Source organism: Amblyraja radiata, chromosome 2 (assembly GCF_010909765.2).
Source record: "Amblyraja radiata isolate CabotCenter1 chromosome 2, sAmbRad1.1.pri, whole genome shotgun sequence".
NCBI lineage: Eukaryota > Metazoa > Chordata > Chondrichthyes > Rajiformes > Rajidae > Amblyraja > Amblyraja radiata.
Genome location: NC_045957.1, coordinates 105,575,130 through 105,596,662, shown reverse-complemented (window position 1 = coordinate 105,596,662; position 21,533 = coordinate 105,575,130). Strand labels below are relative to the sequence as shown.

General features: G+C 43.8%; 1 protein-coding gene across 2 annotated transcripts in view; it reads right to left on the bottom strand.

The window, feature by feature from the left end:
- Positions 1-21,533, bottom strand: part of mindy3 (MINDY lysine 48 deubiquitinase 3) — a 118,993-nt gene that overhangs the window by 31,000 nt on the left and 66,460 nt on the right. For both annotated transcript variants that reach the window (XM_033012752.1, XM_033012762.1), the window contains one exon: positions 17,652-17,724. In XM_033012752.1, coding sequence (XP_032868643.1) covers positions 17,652-17,724 — 73 coding nt within the window. The remainder of the gene's footprint in view (positions 1-17,651; positions 17,725-21,533) is intronic.

Here is a 21,533-nt window from a genome sequence, read left to right as displayed (position 1 = left end):
AGTTCTCGTTTAATCTTACTATTTTACTTCGGAGTCACGTGAGTGACTACGTGAAGATTTCAAAGCTCTGTGATTTCATGCCGTGGAAACGAGTCCATGCATCACATCTGCCTTAATTGACTGTGGGAGGAATTGTGTTAACATGTTTAGACATGAATCCAACATTGAAATCCATGATAAATTGTTAACAACAAATTATAGCCCCTATTTATGGGGTGAAATTATATTACAGAACTTAAAATTGGCTCTGCCAGTTCCAGTTTAACTACTGGTTTGTGGTAGAATAGTTGGAACATTTTCCCCTGATCCATCCTGCTGTCTTGAGGATTTGGTTCATTGGTACATCCAATTCCATAGCTGCCGATGTAGTTGCAGCCCTGGTGGAATAAGATTTGAATATGTTAGTATCCACCCCGGCTGTTGTTAAAACCTGTTTCAGCCATCTGGAAATAGTTTGAACCGACACTTTTTTGTGGGTTTGTTTGTGGCTGATTAGTAGTGCCATCTCATAGCCTCAGATGTTTTTGGTGTTCTCCATATAGAACAATAATTGTCTTATTATACAAAGACGATATCTGTAGGGTAATCCCTAAATTCTATTTTGAGGCCTGATGATCCCGGTCTGTTCTGTTTGACTAATTCGTAATATGAAACGTTATATTCCTGTTGAAGAATTCATATAGTCCCGCCTTAACTTATGTACGACTGTACCCTTAGTGCCGTGACCAAAGCCATCAGCATGACTGTTTCGTGCGTCAGTCTTTGCAGGGACAGAGCTGTTGCTGGAGACCAATTCCTTAGCAACGTTAGGGCAATACTTATATCCCATTTAGAGCGTACCTGGTTCTTGGGGGATTGATATTAAAAATTCCCCTCATAAGTTTGGTTACCAGGGGTGAGTCTCAACAGAATGACGCTCTGATCCTCGCCATAGATGTTGAAAGGGCACTTCTGGCGCAGTTAATGGCACTGTAACTGAGCCCCTCATCATAATGGAGGCCTGCCAGGAATTCGAGAACAGACGTTATGTTCATCAAACTGTGTTGTTTCTGTGACAATATATCCCCATTTCCTGATGTATACCAGATATAGTTTTTTGGTGGACTGTCTGTGGCCCACTGAGATAATGTTCAATGTTCGGTCCGCCAGTCCCAGTTGCAGTAGAGGTTTCTTTAGACTCTACAAATTGATAGGTTTGTTGTTTTTGACATGGATGGGTTCCCCTGTTACGGGATGAACCAATAATCTGGTTGTTTCAGGATGGTGATGCATGGTTAAAACCCATGTTGAGTATCACAGGGAACCATGGTTAAGTAGGCCAATCAGCACTACCAATTAATAGACGCTGAGTCTTGTTGTATTTTTGTAATATCAGACTGATGATGCAGAGGAGAGAATGCATAAACAATTGCCCCCTCAATGCAGTGAAAAGCATCTGTCCCTGCTGTCCCAGGGTCTGGTTCCCAAGAAACACAGTTTGGTAACTGGTGATTAAGTCTTATTTTATTGAATTTGCGTGACCTGATGTCTGTCACTGAATTTTGGATTACCTGGTAGGTAAGTAGCTGATATTCCAATATTTCTCTGGATACACCATTACCAAATTGTATTAGTCAGATTGTCACTCTGTAGTCTAACATGCTGGTGATTTATCCCAGAGCAGTATGACTTTAGGCCATAGAACGTACCCCACATTTCCAGGTAGTTTATGCCCAGTGTCTGTGATAATGATGCCTCCTGTGCCTTCATCTACCTCCACAGATGGAGATGGAAATTGGTAGTACCCCAACCAAGCGCACTGGCATCAGTTTGTAGCACCATTAAGGGTTTGCTGATAACGATAGGGTTGGAACAATGTCGAATGTTATCCCTCCACCATTTTAATTCCATAAGTTTTGATTGGTGGCTTATTGGTCTGTCGAAATGACCAGTATTAACTTTGAGTGTTTGTATTTTTGCCCTTTGTAGATTTTTGGTAATACAAAGGTCCAAATTGTGTGGCTGGAAAGGCAGACACTATGTGCCAATTATACTTGCTACCAATCTGATAGACGGTTCACTGATGTCAGTGGGGTTGTTGCAGGCCTCAGTTAAGACTGTAGCCTTGTCCTTTGGGAAAGTCACCGACATGCGAGCTGTCAATAGTAAACCCCAAATAATCCATTATGTTGGTAGGCGTTAGTTTAGATTTAATTGGATGGATGATAACCCCAGTTGTCACCCAATTGTATGGTGGCTGTTACAGCTAGTTAGGCCAACTCCAAAGTTATGCCCACAATTAGTATGATCATATGATTATGTATTTGGTAGAGCTCTATACTGCCAGAGCTGCCCCATCCAGTTGAATTTTTTAAAATAACGTTTGTGATCAGTCCGTGTAGGCACTGAATAGTAAGCATCTTTTAGGTCGATGCTAGCCATGGAGTAGCCTTTGGAAATCAGTCCTTTAGCAGTTACCAGTTCCCATTTTGTACTGAATATATAGTACAATGTATTCAATTTGGTCAATTCGCTGATGATGCGACTGTCACCATCTATTTTGTTTTGGTAAAGATATAAGACACAAATTCCAGCCAATCGTGTTGGGTTTACCCATTACCCCTTTTGCACAATTCAATGGTATATCCCTGGATACTGCTTAGGATATAAGTGTCTGTAGTTAATATACACCATGTATCCAAAAGAGTGTAATCTCCCACCAATGTGTGTATTATCCACTCTTCCTATAATTTGTAAGGGACCAGACCCACCTACCTCCATTGTTACCAGTGGAAGTTTGCTTCTTCTGTGTGGTCTTTGTGGAGGTTGAGGCGTGTGTGTCTGGGTTTGTTTTTGGGTTGGGGGTTTGCGCATCTTCCAGAAAGGCCGGTCTGGGCTATGGTCTAAAAGACCGCTGTCCTGTATACCTGGCCTTTAAGCTTTCACCAGCTTCTCTTGTTCTGCTGGTGGGTGCATAAGGGTGCTGTCTTTGGCTGTAGGAGATCCTTAATGTTGTCGCCTTTATGAGCCCCAGGGCTTTCCTAAGTCCTGCTCCGACATGTTTCCAGATGCTATTTCCACGACTGGAACATTCAGGGATGCGCAGTTTCCTGGTCCCAAGTATTTGGACACCATGACCAGTAGATTTTGCCTTCCTGCACCCCCTGCACACTTGTAGTTTTGTTCATCAAACCCCTCTTCAGGGTCAGCCCAGAATTGACCCCCCAGTACTCCCCTCTGACGAGGGAGATGCACTGTTCAGCCCTACAAGAGGTGCTGCTGTGGGTTTTACATAGTGCCCACAGTGACTAGACTCCATCTCCCGGAGTCTGTCATGTTGGAGCTTTGCTCCATAAGCCGGTCCAACCGGCTCCAGCGCTCACGGTCGCTGGCCGCTCGCGGCTGCTCAAAGTCGGACTGATCAGTAAACGACTCTTTTGGTTTGCTTCTTGCCTTCCCGCCCAGACGCAGTGTTTAATCTGGCCGGTGCGGGGGCGAAGTAGGGCACAGCTGTTCCCTTACGGGTAATTCCTGTGCCTCCAGCCGCTGCTGGCGTCCGCAACTCCGCGGTCTTCCCCGCCAGCTTTGTCGCAGCTTTGGTCGACTTCTTTGCCTTGTGCAAGTTTCCCCCACCTGTAGAACAGTATGGGAACAATAAAGACCGCAGTATCATTTACCTGCAGGTCCAGGCTTAAAACTTGCCGTTAAGGGGGAACGTCTTCCACCCCTCCTCCTGCCGTTTTGACTTGTCAAAGCCAACAGCTCCGTTCTGTATAGTCTCCCGCCCAGCCATGGTGTTTAATCTGGCCGGTGCGGGAGCGAAGTCGGGCACAGCTGTTCCCTTACGGGTGATTCCTGTGCCGCCTGCCGTTGTTTGCACAGCTCTCCATGTTTCCCCACCTGTGAAACAGTATGGGGAGAATAAAGACCGCAGTTTCACTTACCTGCAGGTCCAGGTTTAAACTATCACTACGGGGGAACGTCGTTCCACCCCGCCTCCTGCCGTTTCGACTTGTCAAAGTTGACGGCCCCATTCTGAACAGTCTCCCGCCCGGCCGTGGTGTTCTGGCCGGCGCGGGACCAAAAGTCGGCACAGCTGATCCCACTTACGGGGCTTGTGCCTTCAGCTGCTGCTGGCTCCCGCAACTTCGCGGTCCTCCCCAGCCAGCTTTACTCGCAGCACTTGTGGACACTATTTTGTCCAGCTTCCCCCCCCTGTGTAAAATCAGCGCGGGGACAAAAAACTACCGCAGAGTAAGTCACTTACCTGCAGGTCGCGGTTTCAAACTTACCGCTGCGGGGGAACGCTCCACCCCGCCTGTCGTTTCGCAAGCGTGAAAGCGATATGACACGCATGCGTCCTGGCGGGGTTCTTCACGTAGTCACTCACGTGACTCCGAAGTAAAATAGTATGCAAGATGACAGAGCTGGAAAAAAAGCCTGCCAACATAACAACCCTGGATAATAATTTCTCTTTTTAAGAAGTGCTACCTTTTATGAGGTGGAACAGTTTATATATTGCTTTAATGGTGTAACTAAATTGGTTCTAATTGATTTTAAGTATTGCCTGGTAACACAAATTTTTTTACTCAAACATGGTGTAACTCAAGAGTGATATACCGTTGAAACAGGCCCTTCGGCCCAACTTGCCCACACTGGCCAACATGTCCCAGCTACACGAGTCCCACCAGCCCGCGTGTGGTCCAAACCTGTCCTATCCATGTACTTGTCTGTTTCTTAAATGTTGGGATAATCCCTGCCTCAACTACCTCCTATGGCAGCTTGTTCCATACGCCTACTACCTTTTGTGTGAAAAAGTTACCCGTCAGATTCCTATTAAATATTTTTCCCCTTCACCTTAAACCGGTGTCCTCTGTTCCTCGATTCATCTATTGTGGGCAAGAGACATTGTGTATTTTACCTTATCTAGTCCTCTCATGATTTTATACACCTCTATAAGATCACCCCACATCCTCCTGCACTCTCAAATGGCAATAATTGCTCATTTTTAAGTATTGCCTGGTAACACAAATGTTTTGCTCTGAATATTAATAATTCACATATTTCATACCAGATAAAATTAATGTGAACAAAGCATAAATTGCTGCAGCATTGACTAAATTTACATTGTGTCACTACAATTAGCCCCATTTTCATTTCCCATTTTGTATGATACACCGTGCTTATGCCCATTGGTAAGCATTTTTAATCCCACAGCGAAGCAATATATTTCAAAAGATACGACTGGGGGTAGGCAGGAAATCCCTGAAGCAGCATGTTTAAAATGTTGCATTTGTCTCATTATTCACCTGTGAATGAAAAAAAAACTCAAGACAAGCCAATTGTAGCAGGGATACCAGTCGGAATGAAAAAAACAGATATACCACAGGGAAAAATGAAACCAGGTTTATTTTGTTCATAATGCAACCTGATTCAAAATCCTTAATGTCACAAAGCTTAGCATTAAACTCTCTTATCATATATAAATTGTGTATGTGGATTATTTATAAAATATATATATATATATAATTATATATACACACACGTGCGTGTCTCCTCCTCTCTCCCCCCCCTCCCATCTTCCACATATACATATAAACACACACACTAGACCAAGGGGGACCCGTTTGGTCCCGTCCCCTCAACTAACCCCCCCCTTGATATTATATTAATATTATTCATTCGCTCATTTTACCCCATTCCCCGCCCTATACACTAACGCATAACCCCCAACCGCACAGGCGCGGCTAAAGAGGAGGGGGTGGAGAGGGAGGGGGGTAGAGATTGAGGGGTGGGGGTGCTACGTCACAGGGGAGGGCGGGTTCACAAACGCAATAGACCACCACTCATCCATAGGTCCGTCTTCACCACTCCCTAGAGAGGGAGGGGGGGCAGAGAGGGAAGGTGAGGGGGGCAGACTGGTGGGGCAGAGACGGAGGGGGGGGCAGAGACGTAGGGGAGGTGCAGAGACGGATGGGGGGCACTGAGGGGGGGCCCCCTCTCCTCCTCCACCCCTGTCTCTTTCTCTGCCCCGGGGAGGGGGTAGAGAGGGAGGGGGAGGGGTTAGAGGCAGCACCAGGTTGTAGAGCAGAAGCCTCCCCACCAGGCACAGGGCCCGAGCTAGGCTGCGGCCGGTGTGGACCAGAGCGAGGCCCGGGGTGATCTGAGGATGGTGAAAAGCAGCGGAGGGCCGGCTGATCGTGGCTTCCGCGAGCGTAAGCCCACCCACCAGCGTGACAGACGATCGGGCGGGACGGAGAGATTGTCCCGTGACAGCCGCCACAGCCACTTTTCCACTGCGCTTCTCCGTGCCCGCGCTGTGAGAACGACTGCCACCGCCATGTTGTAGAACGGGGAGGTTGGGTGGACTAACGTACCTCGTGGAAAACGCAGCGTTGACAGCAGCTGCATAAATCCAGAGCGGGGGGGTAGTTGGGCATGAGAAAAGGCATTTTTAATATTTAAAAAAAATGTCAGTTTGTTTATAAATTTTAGTAAATATCTCGGGAAATAATTGACCAAATTGATAGAGGGTTGGATTTTTGAAATCACAAGGTCATTTTCTACCAGAAGATGTAAACATTTCACTATTATTGTAAAGTCAGCAGCTGGGCAGCAGTCAGATTGGTCAACAATTTTAATTAAAAAAGTCAGGAAAATAATGTACCAAATGTACAGAGGAGTGGATTTCTAAAATCATAAGAAAAATCTCTACTGAAATATGTAAACATTTTCCCGTTTCGGCATCTGGATTTCGAGGAGATACGTTTCACAAGCTAAATGACACACACACACAGTTTTAATAGATACTAGACCAAGTGCAGACACGTTGGGTCTGTTCCCCCAATGTGTGGTTGCGGGGGGGGGGGGGGGGGCTGGGGGGCATGCGGCGTCACACACACTAACTACCCCCCCGCAAACACACTAACAACCCCCCTTGATATTATATTAATATTATTAATTTGTTCCTTTTACCCCATTACCGCCCTAGGCGAATTGATCATGGGGAACAAGGACATGGCAGACCAATTGAATAACTACTTTGGTTCTGTCTTCACTAAGGAAGATATAAATAATCTGCTGGAAATAGCAAGGGACCGGGGGTTAAATGAGATGGAGGAACTGAGTGAAATCCACGTTAGCCGGGAAGTGGTGTTAGGTAAATTGAATGGATTAAAGGCCGATAAATCCCCAGGGCCAGATAAGTTGCATCCCAGAGTACTGAAGGAAGTAGCCGCAGAAATAGTGGATGCATTAGTGATAATTTTTCAAAACTCTTTAGATTCTGGAGTAGTTCCTGAGGATTGGAGGGTAGCTAATGTAACCCCACTTTTTAAAAAGGGAGGAAGAGAGAAAACGGGGAATTACAGTTAGTCTAACATCGGTAGTGGGGAAAATGCTGGAGTCAGTTATTAAAGATTGGATAGCAGCACATTTGGAAAGTGGTGAATTCATTGGACCAAGTCAGCATGGATTTATGAAAGGTAAATCATGTCTGACGAATCTTATAGAATTTTTCGAGGATGTAACTAGTAGAGTGAATAAGGGAGAACCAGTGGATGTGTTGTATCTGGACTTTCAGAAGGCTTTCGACAAGGTCCCACATAAGAGATTAGTATGCAAACTTAAAGCACATGGTATTGGGCGTTCAGTATTGATGTGGATAGAGAACTGGCTGGCAGACAGAGAGCAAAGAGTAGGAGTAAACGGGTCCTTTTCAGAATGGCAGGCAGTGACTAGTGGGGTACCACAAGGCTCAGTGCTGGGACCCCAGCTATTTACAATATATATTAATGATCTGGATGAGGGAATTGAATGCAACATCTCCAAGTTTGCGGATGACACGAAGCTGGGGGGCAGTGTTAGCTGTGAGGAGGATGCTAGGAGGCTGCAAGGTGACTTGGATAGGCTGGGTGAGTGGGCAAATGTATGGCAGATGCAGTACAATGTGGATAAATGTGAGGTTATCCACTTTGGTGGCAAAAACAGGAAAGTAGACTATTATCTGAATGGTGGCCGATTGGGAAAAGGGGAGATGCAACGAGACCTGGGTGTCATGGTACACCAGTCATTGAAAGTAGGCATGCAGGTGCAGCAGGCAGTGAAGAAAGCGAATGGTATGTTAGCATTCATAGCAAAAGGATTTGAGTATAAGAGCAGGGAGGTTCTACTGCAGTTGTACAGGGTCTTGGTGAGACCACACCTGGAGTATTGCATACAGTTTTGGTCTCCTAATCTGAGGAAAGACATTCTTGCCATAGAGGGAGTACAGAGAAGGTTCACCAGACTGATTCCTGGGATGGCAGGACTTTCACATGAAGACTCGATAGACTCGGCTTGTACACGCTAGAATTTAGAAGATTGAGGGGGGATCTTATAGAAACTTACAAAATTCTTAAGGGGTTCGACAGGCTAGATGCAGGAAGATTATTCCCGATGTTGGGGAAGTCCAGAACAAGGGGTCACAGTTTAAGGATAAGAGATGAGACTTTTAGGACCGAGATGAGAAAATCATTTTTTACACAGAGTGGTTAATCTGTGGAATTCTCTGCCACAGAAGGTAGTTGAGGCCAGTTCATTGGCTAGATTTAAGAGGGAGTTAGATGTTAGCCTTAAGGGATCAGGGGGTATGGAGAGAAGGCAGGTATGGGATATTGATTTGGATGATCAGCCATGATCATATTGAATGGCGGTGCAGGCTCGAAGGGCCGAATGGCCTACTCCTGCACCTTTTTCTATGTTTCTATCCACTGACGCATAGCCCCCAACTCGCAGGCGCGTCTAGAGGGTGGGGGGGGGGGGGGGTGAGAGAGATGGGAGAGAGGGGGGCTGAGAGGGGGGGTAGGGAAGGGAGGGGGATGGAGGGTGGGGAGGGGATGGGGTGGAGGGAAGGGGGTAGGGGAGGGGTGGTGGGGAGGCAGGAGGGAGATGGGGTAGGCGAGGAAAGGGGAAGAGTGTGGAGGGAGGGGGAGAGGGGTACGGGGAGAGAGGGAAGAGTGGGGGAGGGGGAAGAGTGGTGAGGGAGGGGGAGAGAGGGGGAAGAGTGGGGAGGGGGAGAGGGGTGGGGGCAGTCAATCTATTCCCCACTCCCTATCACCCCCGCTCCTCTCCCTTTATTCCCACTCTCCCTACTCACCTCCCCCATCTCCCTCCGTACTCCCTCCTCTCCCTCAATCCCCCCCCACTCCCCCTCCCCAAGATCTCGCCTGTCCTCCGGATCTGCAGAACTTGCTTGTTCAGAGAGGAACACAGAACAGGGAGGAGTCAGAGAGCCAAATGCCAGCGTGCGTCGGGGGGGTTGACGCAACTCACCCGCAGCTGTTGATAACTGCCAGCTGACAACAGTCCTTGAAAGCCGCTAAGGCAAGACACGTTCGGCCAGGAGCTGGAATGAGCGCGCAGGGGGTGGGAGGGCGCGCAGGCGGGCGGGGCGTCGCGAGCTGCGCCGGCTGTGAGGAGAAATTTCAGCGGAACATATGTGGAGAAATTCAGCGCGTGAGGAGTCGCTGCCCCGAGATCTATAGAACAAAGAAGCTACACCGGAACGCAGCTGTAGAATCTTTGTTCTGCAGAACTTTCTCGATATCTCTGCGCCTTTAATCCACAGCGGCAGGGCCAGGATACAGGTGGGCATTGTGACGTCAGCAGCTGGTGAGCGCCATTTAGATTTTTTTAAATTGCGTTTTGTGATCAATTTTATTCAAAATCTGGGGAAATAATTGACCAAGGAGTGGATTTCTGAACTCATAAATTAATCCCTACCGAAATGGTAAAATTTGCTGCATTTTTGCGTCTGGTTTTCGAGGAGATACGTTTCACATGCAAAATAACACGCACACACACACACACACACAGAGTTTTAATAGATATATATGATGATATGATAGATACATATATAGAGACTTCTCAATAAACTGCTTTTATCTGTTGAAAGAACTTCAGTAACATATTGTGGGGTTTATTTTGGCATTCTCTATGTTGAGACCAAGAACAGATACTGCTAAAGATATTAAAAGCAGCAGCAAAATACATCAATAATCTGAAACTGAAAGCACACCATAGTTGGGAGTGACTTTTGTTATGAGCAAAGGATAAGATCATACTTCCTGCAATTGTCAAGGTAAATTCTCAATTACAAAACCTTATTTGATGGTCCTGGACGAAATGAGAAATGACATGCACTATCTCTGAACCCTAATGTGACAATAACTCATCCTTTGGAGAGAAGTAGTGTGTAGAACTGATTTTACATCTGTTTTACTATGCTGATATTTTGTGGCATATGGGATTAAGAAAATATCTGAAAATGACAAGTACCCAATTTAGCTGTAACTTTGCCAGTTGAAATCTGAGTAAACCATATCAATTTTACAACATTTCAATCAATCAAACAATTATACAATACCTAGAAGATTATTTGACACGAAGTAAATTAAATTTCCAAAAAATGTTTAAAGGGAAAGAAAATCCTCTTTGTTCAGAAAAGTTAAATAAAAATATACATAAACATTTGAAAGAAAAAGAGACAACTTTTCCACTGTGGAGACTAACCATGTCAAGTCTTATTCCTCTCAAGCAGCTGCAGTGACATCACTGATAAGTAACAGCCTAATACCGATTTTGCAATTACATTTAAAAAATAATATTAAAAAATCTGAAGCAACATCTTAAGGAGAGGTATTCTAAGCTCAAGTTTATCATTAAACTGTCAATCGTTCAATAAATCATAGTTACACATTAACTGAATTATGCTTATTTATGGCATTAGCTTTGAATTATGAATCAGAAAACTGCAAGTTCAAGTTCTGCCCCACAGGCTTAATAATACCACCTTGTACTTCAGTGCAGCACTGTACAAAGTGCCAGTCTCCCTTTTCAGATGAAAGAAAAAATGTTGTGCACAACTTACAACCCTTAGGTAGAACACAGAGTGCTGGAGTAACTCAGAGGGTAGCGATAATTTCTGGAGGACATGTGATATGTGCTGTTTTGGGTCCAGACCCTTCTTCAGACTTACAAACCTTAGGCCAGTTCTGTCTGGAGTGCCCCAGTAAGTGTTAAGTTTGTAGGAAGAAACTGCAGATGTTGGTTTAAACCAACGATAGACACAAAAAGCTGGGGTAACTCAGCGGGACAGGCAGCATCTCTGGAGAGAAGGAATGGGTGACGTTTCGGGTCAAGACCCTTCTTCAGACCAGTAATCTCTTCACCATTCAAGCAGAAACGTTATTCCCAAAACTGGCTCCTGACCGGAGAGGCCTTTGCAGGGCAGGACTTATGTTGAAAACCCAAGTATCAACCCCACATTTTGTCAGGCAGCCATGCCACGAACGCAGTCTGGTCAGCACTTCAAAAAGACTGGGAATCTCTAAGAATTTCTGACAAAGGCATTCAAAAATAAATGCAATGAATCTTAACTTTATTCTCTGGCAGATAAAGTCTGAACAAAAGTCTTGACCCGGAATGTCACCTATCCATGTTCTCAATCCGGGTTGTTTGACCCGCTGAGTTACACAAGCACTTGGTGTCTTTTGTTTTGTTGTAAACCAGCACCTGCAGTTCCTTCTTCCTACACAACTGAAACAAATCATTAGACTTAATCCTTGCATGTCACAGAGGAAGAGATATTAGAAAAAGGTGGATATGTAAAAAGGAAAGAGACCTTCTGGAGGAGAGGAGCTGAACATTTCTCGTAATCTTGGGCAGAACTGAACCCAAACCAAGCTATGATGCAACCATGCTTTCTATGGTGCATCTGTAGTTATTTGTAACAGGCACTGGAGACATGCTGTGTTTCCTCACTCTGTTCAAGCAGTAGTGTGCCTTCTTGGCTGTTGTATTAATGTGGTAACATTTGTGCCAAGGAACATGGAGCTCTCAACCATTTCCACAAGCACACCATTGATGCTGATCGGGGCATGCATTCTACCACACTTCCGGAAGTCAATTATGGCTCTTTTGTCTTGCGACACTGAGGGAATGGTTATTGTCTTGATATTGCTATAAACAATGTCCTGCACATGGGGCTAATGTAATCAGAATCCAGTAGGTTCATGTGGATGAGGTTAAAAGGCCAGTATACATTTGATAGTTCACAATCTCAGTACATCCCAAAATATCCTACTACAGTGAATACACCACAAGATGTATCTCATTGGCTGTAACGCAGTGCCTACATGGAAATTTGGAACTGAAGAAATCAATTTGTAAAATGACCAATAAATAATCAGAACAAATTTTGAATATGGTGATCAGGCTGGCAGAGGCACCCGCAATAAATAAAATGTCTATACTCTCTGCCAATTCACAGATTTTCACTTGTCAGACTCAGATGGCCAACGTAGATGCTTAAAGCACCCAGATATCTAGTGGAAGTGAAGCTGCCAGCCCCACGCTGAAGAAGTCTCACAGCCGAATAATTTAACTGCAAAGCCCCACACAGAGGTTTGCAAGCTGAAAAAAAGTGAATGATTGTTATTTATTGATAATTTTCCAGTCATCTCAAAGTGCTAAGGGAGCTATGTTTTTAACATGCAGCAACATTTTAGTAAAACAAATAAACATTACTTGTATTACTAACATTAACTAAGGTTTAACAACTAAAAACACCTAATGAATGCAAAAGTTGAGCTCTGAGTCCATTTATCAACTCACAGTCTGTCACTATCTTCTGCAGATCCTTCCTATCTTCTCCCTGCCAATCAATCCCTCCTTACCTGGATCCACTGCCAGCTCATGTTCTATTATCTCGCCCTCACCTCTTTATATTAGCCATCTCCTTTTGTACTCAGTCCTATGCTGAATATTTTTAGCAGTTTGTTTTTATTTCAAGTAGACATAAAACTGGAAATAAACGTTCTCACTTCACTGAAGAAAAGACAAAAGTTAGTAACTTGCTATAATTGTAATTCAAAATTATATTAAATATTTTATTCCTACATTTTGCAGCTTTTCCCCCTCAACACAAGTTTTCTCTTCGATACAGACATCTCTGCCAGCATGAGCCAATGTCCTATCAAAATTATCCATCAATTGCAGTTTCTTGTTCACATAAAATAAAATTTATTCTAGCTGCATGTGGCATTGCTACACCATAAAGAATAGGTGATACAGAATGTGTTCGTTCTGGTAAAGCACATCGTACAATAAATAGTCTTCATGTCACAGTTCGTAGGATACTAGTACATAACTGCATTCTGTGTTAAATTTATTGTGTTTATCAAGAATAAGTAAATTCTCATCTTATCATTAAACCAATAAAAAGAGAAAATTAAGTGTATAGGTATGAAATGGATGATAAGCAGAAAGCATTCTCAAATTATAGATGTTTTTCCATATGGTGCCAAAGGATGAAAGGGACAATGAAGTTCAAGGAACCAACTGAATTTGAATGGTACAGTTAAGGTTTCAGATGAAGACCGAATGCGACCCAATTGGAAATCTGCAGTTTATTACACAATCGTTAAAAATTTTTGCAGGTCAAGAATAGACAAATAAACCTAGCAAATCAAACAAGCTCAAAAAGTTCCAGCAAACAAGTTTAACAGGAATTTTAAATTTTGATCACTTTGCAATTACATTCCTCGTGTCACATAGCACATGGAGGCCTAATAAATGTCAAATGAATTTGTAACAAATGGAGATTTCCAAGTTACTTTGTCAAATAATTATGATACATCAAATTTAAATATAATTTTAGTTGATCGTAAGATTCCTCAGATTGGCAGCAGTGGAGAACACATGATGTCACACCAAATATTTGAGTTAAAAAGATTAGATTTGTGCGCATACATTTCAGGATTAGTACTTAATAGTGACACTGTCCATTTTAGGTGATAATTAAACATTGAACATTCCCACATCAGACACAGGCAAAGAGAGTGTAAAATTCTCCCTACTTGCCCAAACTTAAGTGTTTCTTACACAATCCATTTTTTTCCCATTTCCCACACCAGCCATAATGTAGCCTGTCAAAACAAAATTGCTCAGAAGGGACAGGTTTTGATGTAAGCATCATTTAGAACAAACTGGATGGAAACAAACCATTTATCATTGTATCCTTGAGGATGACCAGAAAAAATGAGCCAATTTTTCAATGTAAAATATGTTCTACATTAGGTTTATTCAAAGCTTTTGTTTCAAAGCTAATTAAGACCAATGCTGATTTATGCCTGGAACAATTTGAAAAGCTAATTGTGTATGTCCTGGTCAATACTTCCTTTTTCACAGACTTGCACGATAGATGTGATTAAAATATGAAGACTTCAGCTCATCTTTCACTATGGGAACAGTTTAACACTTAGTCTGTTTATATAAACATGATTTAATATGAAATATATTTTGAGGCATAGTTTTCCATTGCTTGTCAGCTTGAAAAAATAGATCCAAACTCTGTAGATAAATTGAAATTTGTTTCAAACCTGGTAAATCTGTTACAATGTACACCTACAAATTTTGTTGCATGTCAAATTTCTACATTTAAAAATATGGTAAATCTTTGTGGCACAATGAACTGCTGTTTTAGAACAATTTAATAGGCTTAATGTTCCTAGACAGCAAATATGCACAATTGTAAAAGGAGGTTAGGATAAAGGCACAAATCTGACAATATGTTATCTTTTGGCCAATGTCATTCAGAAGGTAAAAATTGCTAATTCTACTGAGATGTGAGCTGATAATTACTTCTATAGCTTGTCTCAGTTCACAAAGGACAGATCTTGAGAAGTAAGCGCGTTGTCCAGACTCTTTCACCCTCCTGGATCCATTCGCTCATCATCTCCCACATCACTTTGATCCACCTACCAATTCTGTCCTACTCATCTTTTACACCATTTTCCCACTATACTCAGTCCTGACCAGGATCCTAACCCAGGGTCAACCACACCTTTGTCTCCATAGATGTGGCTTGACCAAATGAGTACCTCTAGTGGTAGACAAAAGTGCTGGAGAAACTCAGCGGGTGCGGCAGCATCTATGGAGCGAAGGAAATAGGCAACATTTCAGGCTTTTTTTTGCTCACTGCTTAGACTTGCTGCCCTGACGCTCAACCATCTTAAGTTTTTTGCAGGTGGGGAGCAAAATAAACTGACCCTCTGCACTCAAGAGGCATCCAGCAAGACAGAACAGGCAGTGTATAGGGCAGGCCAAAGGTAGCACGCCACTGAAGCTTTTCTCACAGAATGGCCTGATCAATCTGTGGTTCAACTATCAGAGGCATTTACAAACTGAGCAAAGAGCTAAACTCTCAAAAATGAAAATGAAAAATAACAATTAATTAAATACATAAAAATTAAAATAATTCAAATAAATAGCTTTAAATAGTGTTAAATACAAGTGAAGGACAAAGTATTAAAACAGGGATATAGGACAGGGAACAGGCAGCAAAACCTAGAAGCGTGCTTTGAATTGATGGCCAGTGTACTGAATATGCTGAAGGTTTACTGAAACCACTGGTTAGGAGATTCACTGGACATTAATATTCTAATCTTCAGCCATAATTCAACTATATTCATATTCTCACCTTGCCCAGCAGAAATAAATAGTGCCATTACCTGTAAACGGAATCTTGTCCAACTGTAAATATCTATATTTAACTTGCACTGTTATTTTACATTAATGGCCCTAAACACGCATGCATATTTAACACTGCACCCTGCATGCAGAACACGTTAATTTCCTTAGAATGCGGCCATTTCAGTCAGTCTGGTCTTTGCTGGTTCACTGATACCATTTCTCCTCTCATTTTCGCTGCAACTATTCTCCTCACATTCCCATCAACTCTCTCAGATTCTACCTTTCACCTTACACTGGGAACACTTTACAGTGAAAGTTAACCAACCAACTTGCTCGTCTTTGGGATGTGGGATGAAACCGGAGCACCCAGGGGATATCAAAGCAGTCACAGAATCACAAAAACAGAAACAGCAGCTCTACTAGCTATGAAATTAAACCAAAGCCCTTACATCATCAGAAGTAAGAAGCTTCGGGCCATGGAACAGCCTCAGTGCAAGAGTCCCGGGCCGTCGGAGGCGTTGGAAGCGTTGCACCGCTGCCATGAGAGTCTCTGTGCCGATAGGACAGGCTCTCAAAGGGAGGAGGAGAGAGAGAGGAGAAGGAGACAGGGGAGAGGGAGACAGGGGAGAGGGGGACAGGGGAGAGGGGGACAGGGGAGAGAGAGAGGGGGAGAGAATGGGGAGAGAGAGGAGGGAGGCGGGTGGGGGAGAGAGGGGGGGGAGAGAGGTAGGGGGGAGAGAGAGGGTGAGAGAGGAGAGGGAGAGGGGAGAGATGGAAAGAGAGAGAGAGAGAGAGAGAGGGAGAGAGATGAGAGAGGGAGGAGTGAGGTGGGAGAGAAAGAGAGAGAGAGGAGATGAGAGAGAGGGGGTGAGGGAGAGTGAGAGGGAGAGAGAGGGAAGAGAGAGAGGGAAGAGAGAGAGGGAAGAGAGAGAAGGAAGAGAGAGAGGGAAGAGAGAGGGAAGAGAGAGGGAAGAGAGATGGGGTTGGAGAGAGGGTAGGAGAGAAGGGGAGAGGGAGGCGATGCTAGTTGAAAGTGGTTGTCGGAGGTTGCAGGTAGTGGAAAGTAAGACTTTTTTTTACCCTGTTTTATTCCACCAGGGAGGTGTTACACCTTCCACTACCTGCAACCTCCGGCAACCAACTAGCACCGCAACCGTCTTCGACTAAAAAATTACCGATTTTTAAAACGGCAACCCGTTTTTAGTCGCAGCCGGTTTTGAATTTTTTGAAATAATCGCCGGAACATAGAAGAAGCAGAAACCACTTTCGACCATTAGGGAGACTGACAGAAACCCCTGGGAACCGCACGTAAACCTTGGGCGGGGCGCAAAGTCTCCAAAGGTTTCCGTTCAGGTTTCCTAAGTGAGACAGGGGCATGTATCATAACTTTGAAGACTAAGTTCCTACAGAGATACAGCATCAAAAGCAATTTGAAAAGTTTTCTTCATTCTCCAGCATTCAAGATATTGCAGTTCATTTTCAAAACATAAATTATACGGCATTCTAAAATTTAACAGTCAAAATATTTTATTCTCGGCTTAAAAACATGTAAAACCAATGAACTGTATATTAATTTCTAGGATAAAATGGGTCTTTATTTACTGATGAAAACCTTGGTAGTATCTCTATTATAGTCTATTGTGTGGCACATTTCTCTCTATCACCTTGTCACCAAGACTTGCTACTGAAAAATCACAGTACTTTAATTGTCAAAACATTTGTACCCATGGTCAATCAAAGTAACCCAAAAAGGAGCTCTTAATTTTTTCCAATCCATTGCCCGGTCAGATTTCAGATACTGTTAATTTGTCCAGATCTGTATTAATCAATTGGTAGTAGAGTAGGCTCATTGACAGGAACAAGACTTAGGACAACATTTAAATTTACAGTCAAGTTGCATTTATTTTATTATAAGTAGCTCAGGATGCATTATAGAGAAGGATTGTGCATTACAAAATGTTTATTCTCAATGGTCTACAACTAATTCAATTCCTATATTGCAGTATATTGTGATAATCAGCTGTGTCAGATTATGACAGGTGCTCATTATTATGACTGTTAGCCTGACAAACAGTAACAAGAATAATCTTTGATTGGGACTGTTTACAATGCAAAGATTTGTGCTGGAAAATTATGATATATTAATGAAACTAAATTACCTTCAGGATCATATGTTTGGAATACTCTTCTCGCTTGCTCCCAAGGAGATTCGGGGGCAACTAAGGTCATCTCCTGGAAAATAAAAGCACGCATATCTCAAAAGACCATTGTTTAGGTTCTGTCACAGAATAACATTATGATATGCATTGAAAATTGTGCACAAGAGCATTTTATATTTCATATTGACAATAAATACAATACAATACAATAATACAATATGGTTTATTTGTCACATTGCACATAAAGTGCAAGTGAAATGAATATGTCAGCAGCGGTACAATGATAAAGAACACACACAAAAACACAATAAAAATTTAACATAAACATCCACCACAGCATTCATCACTGTGGTGGAAGGCACACAATTTGGCCAGTCCTCCTCCATTTTCCCCCGTGGTCGGGACCTCAACCCTCCGCAGCCGTTGCTGCGGGCGTCCAGATGGTAAAAGGACAAGGTACAAGTCCAGGTTAGTCCAGGATCGGCTCTTCCCCACCGGAGACCGCGGCTTTAAGTTGGTGTAGGCCGCAGGCCGGCAGTCGAGATTTAAAGTTTAAAGTTCCCGCCGCGCCGTAGCCAGAAGCACCGCAGACCGCAGGGCCGGCGGTCGAAGCTCCCCTCCAGGGGTGATGGTAAGTCGCCACCGCGCCCGCGGTAGAAGTTGGCCGCGGGCCGGCAGTGATGGCTTCTTCTTCCCCCGGGTCCCCCATGAGGGATCCCGGGCTGTAGACGCCGCGCTAGCTGGAGCTGTGCAGGCCGCGCGTGGCTTCAGGCTGCCGGCTGCCCCGGGCCAGCGTAACGGAGCGCTCCCCTCCAGCGAGGGCTCACCCGCTCCACGCCGAGAGTCCACGCTGCGCCCGCCGCTGAAGCCCCGGGCGCGTCTCCGGGAAAGGCCGCGCCGATCCTTGCTGTTAGGCCACGGGGCGACCTGGAGAAAGTCGCCTCTCCATGGAGGAGGCGGCCGAAACGGTTTCCCCCTCACCCCCCCACACAAAAAAACATTAAAAACATACTTTAAAACATACTAAAAAAAAAAAAAAAATTGAAAAAACTAACGCCATTGCAGCGCCCCAACCGATATCATCAATAAATACAGGTAATCAAATGCAACATCATAAATAAAAAGTACAGTGCGAAACAAATGGTTCTTGCATATTTTTCCATGCCCAAAATTGGATTATATTCTAAAAGTAGCTCAACTCTTCTCCCTCATATTTAATACCTATTTTTTTAAAACATTATCATATTTTCTTTCAACTTTACCTAAGCTCAGCAATGCAAGAGGGGTTTGCCAAAACAGGAATTTCCAGACATAAATTCCTATAAATGCAATCTAGCAAAATGAGAGTGAATTGACAGAATGAAAGCTTGCCATTTATTAAATTGGAATTCCAATGTGAGATACGAGAACAGAAGAATCACAACTTAGCTGACTTTTAAGAGGCTTACAGAAACACCAGTCACAGGGACACTGAAAGAATATTGAGAACCGTGTAACTTGGTGTTAAAACAACAACCTCTCCCTCAATATCAGCAAGAGGAGATTGTGATTGACTTCAGGAAGTGAAGCAATACACACACCCCGCTACACATTGATGGTGCCAAAGCAGAAATGGTCGAAAGCTTCAAGATCCAAGAAATAAATATCACCAGTACCTTGTCCTGGACCAGCCACACCAAAGCTATTGCCAATAAAGCATACCAATATCTCTACATCCTTGAAGGCTCAGGAAGTTCGGCATGTTCCCAACAACCCTCACCAGCTTCTACATATGTGCAGCAGAAAGCATTTTATCGGAATGCATCACAACCTGCTTTCGGAACAGCTCCATCAAAGGACACAAGTAATCTCAGAGTTGTGGATGTAGCCCAGACAACACACAAACTAACCGCCTTTCCATTAACTCCATCAATACGACATGCAGCCTTGGCAAGACTGCATAATTAAGGACCAGTCTCACCCCTGTCATTCCCTCTTCACCCCTCTCCTATCAGTACAGGTTTAAAAACACGTACCTCCAAATTCAAGGATAGTTTCTTCCAGCTGTTATCAGGCAACTAAATAGTCCTCTCATTGACTGGAGTGTTGTGCCTACCTCAAATCTACCTCATTGCAGACCTTTGAACTATCTTCTTAATGGGACTTTATCATGCACTAAATTTGTGCTCTTTATCTGTGCACTGTGGATGGCTAGATTGTAATCATTTACAGTTTTTCTTTGACTAGATAGCACGAAACAAAAGCTTCTTACTGTATCTCAGTACGCATGAAAATAATAAACTAAAGCAAAGCCATCTTCCACACCCTCACTCCCTAACCACCAACCACTGAAATTTCTTGTACAAGATCTATTTGATTTAGTTAACATTTAACTATACTATTGAACAATACTAAAGGCCCTGACCCACTTTCCCGAGTTACTCACGAATTCTCCCGACTTTTCCCCTTGATTCGAACTCGGGAAATGTCGGTAGCGAGTCCGTAGGAGTCCGTCGATGTTTCGTAGCTCGTAATGCCAGCTGTAGGAACTCAAGGCATCAGGTAAGTCGGGACATTTTTTCAACATGTTGAAAAATGTCCACGAGTTTAAATAAAATAACCCCGAGTACCTACGAACGGCTATTACCGTAATTCTCCGAGTTCGAATCAAGAGGAAAACTCGGGAGAGTTCGTCAGTAACTCGGGAAAGTGGGATAGGGCCTTTAGTCATTTTGGAGGTGCATAACCAACCATAAGCTAGCAGTTTACCTTTGGGAAAATACGAATTCCATGAATTTAAGTTTTAAAATCTTTGTGAACAGATTGTTGCAAAACAATGAAACAACTTTTTGTTTGGTTTCCAAACCGATGATATCTGTAAATCACTGAAAGGCTATTTCTACAATCTGTTTTAAAGTATTCCGGGTAGGATTTCCAGTGTTCATTGCCTTGAGAAAATTTGGTTTTGGCATCGGACACACATTTATACATTGCACTGCTCTAAACTTCTTTCCATTTGAACAAAACTATGTACAGATTCATTCTCTGCTAAAAAAAATGTAATTTACTGGAGCCATTCATCATTATAAAGTTATACTGTGGCAAAAGTCTTCCACGCCATACATAAAGCTACAATACACAGCAAAGAAACCATAATTTTAGCAGCTCAATAAAGACATTAAAAATAAAGTGTTTTTGGCAACTTGCTTTACTCTTCTAAAGTAAAGATACTTCATTAAAAATATCAAATTGTCAACGTCGACTGTCCATTTGCCTCCAAAAAATTATGCTTGACCTGCTGAGCTTCTTCAGAAGTTTTTGCTTTAGATTATGTCATCAGCGGTCGGTGGGGGCGCTGAGAGTCGGCTGCCCTGCCAGTAGCGTGTTCGTCATTTCTACCTTGTTTTTTGGTGTGTCCAAATGTGTGTTTTTATGTCTCTTGGTGTGTATTGTGTGGGGGATTGAGAGAGGGGGGGTCTACCTCACAGCCTAACACCGTAGATTGGTGCGACCTTTCCCGGGGTTGGGCCCGGAGTTTCAGCCGGTTGCGCAGCGTGGACATTTCATCGCTGAGTGGGCGAGCCCTTGCCGAGGTCGCCAGAAGGGAGTGCTCCGATCGCTAGCCCGCGGACTGTTACAGCCTGAAGCCGCGGTCTGCGGAGCTTCTAGCCGCTAGGGATGGCTGGAGAAGAGCGACCGCCGGCCTCTAGCCGCGGGCGCGGTGTGGACTTAACATCCGGAGCGGGATCCCCGGAGAAGAGCTTCGATCGCTGGCCAGTGGCCTACAACATCCTGAAGCCGCGGTCTGCAGAGTTTCTAGCCGCTAGGGATCGCTGGAGAAGAGCTCCGACCACCAGCCGATAACATCCTGAAGCTGCGGTCTGCGGAGCCTCTAGCCGCGGT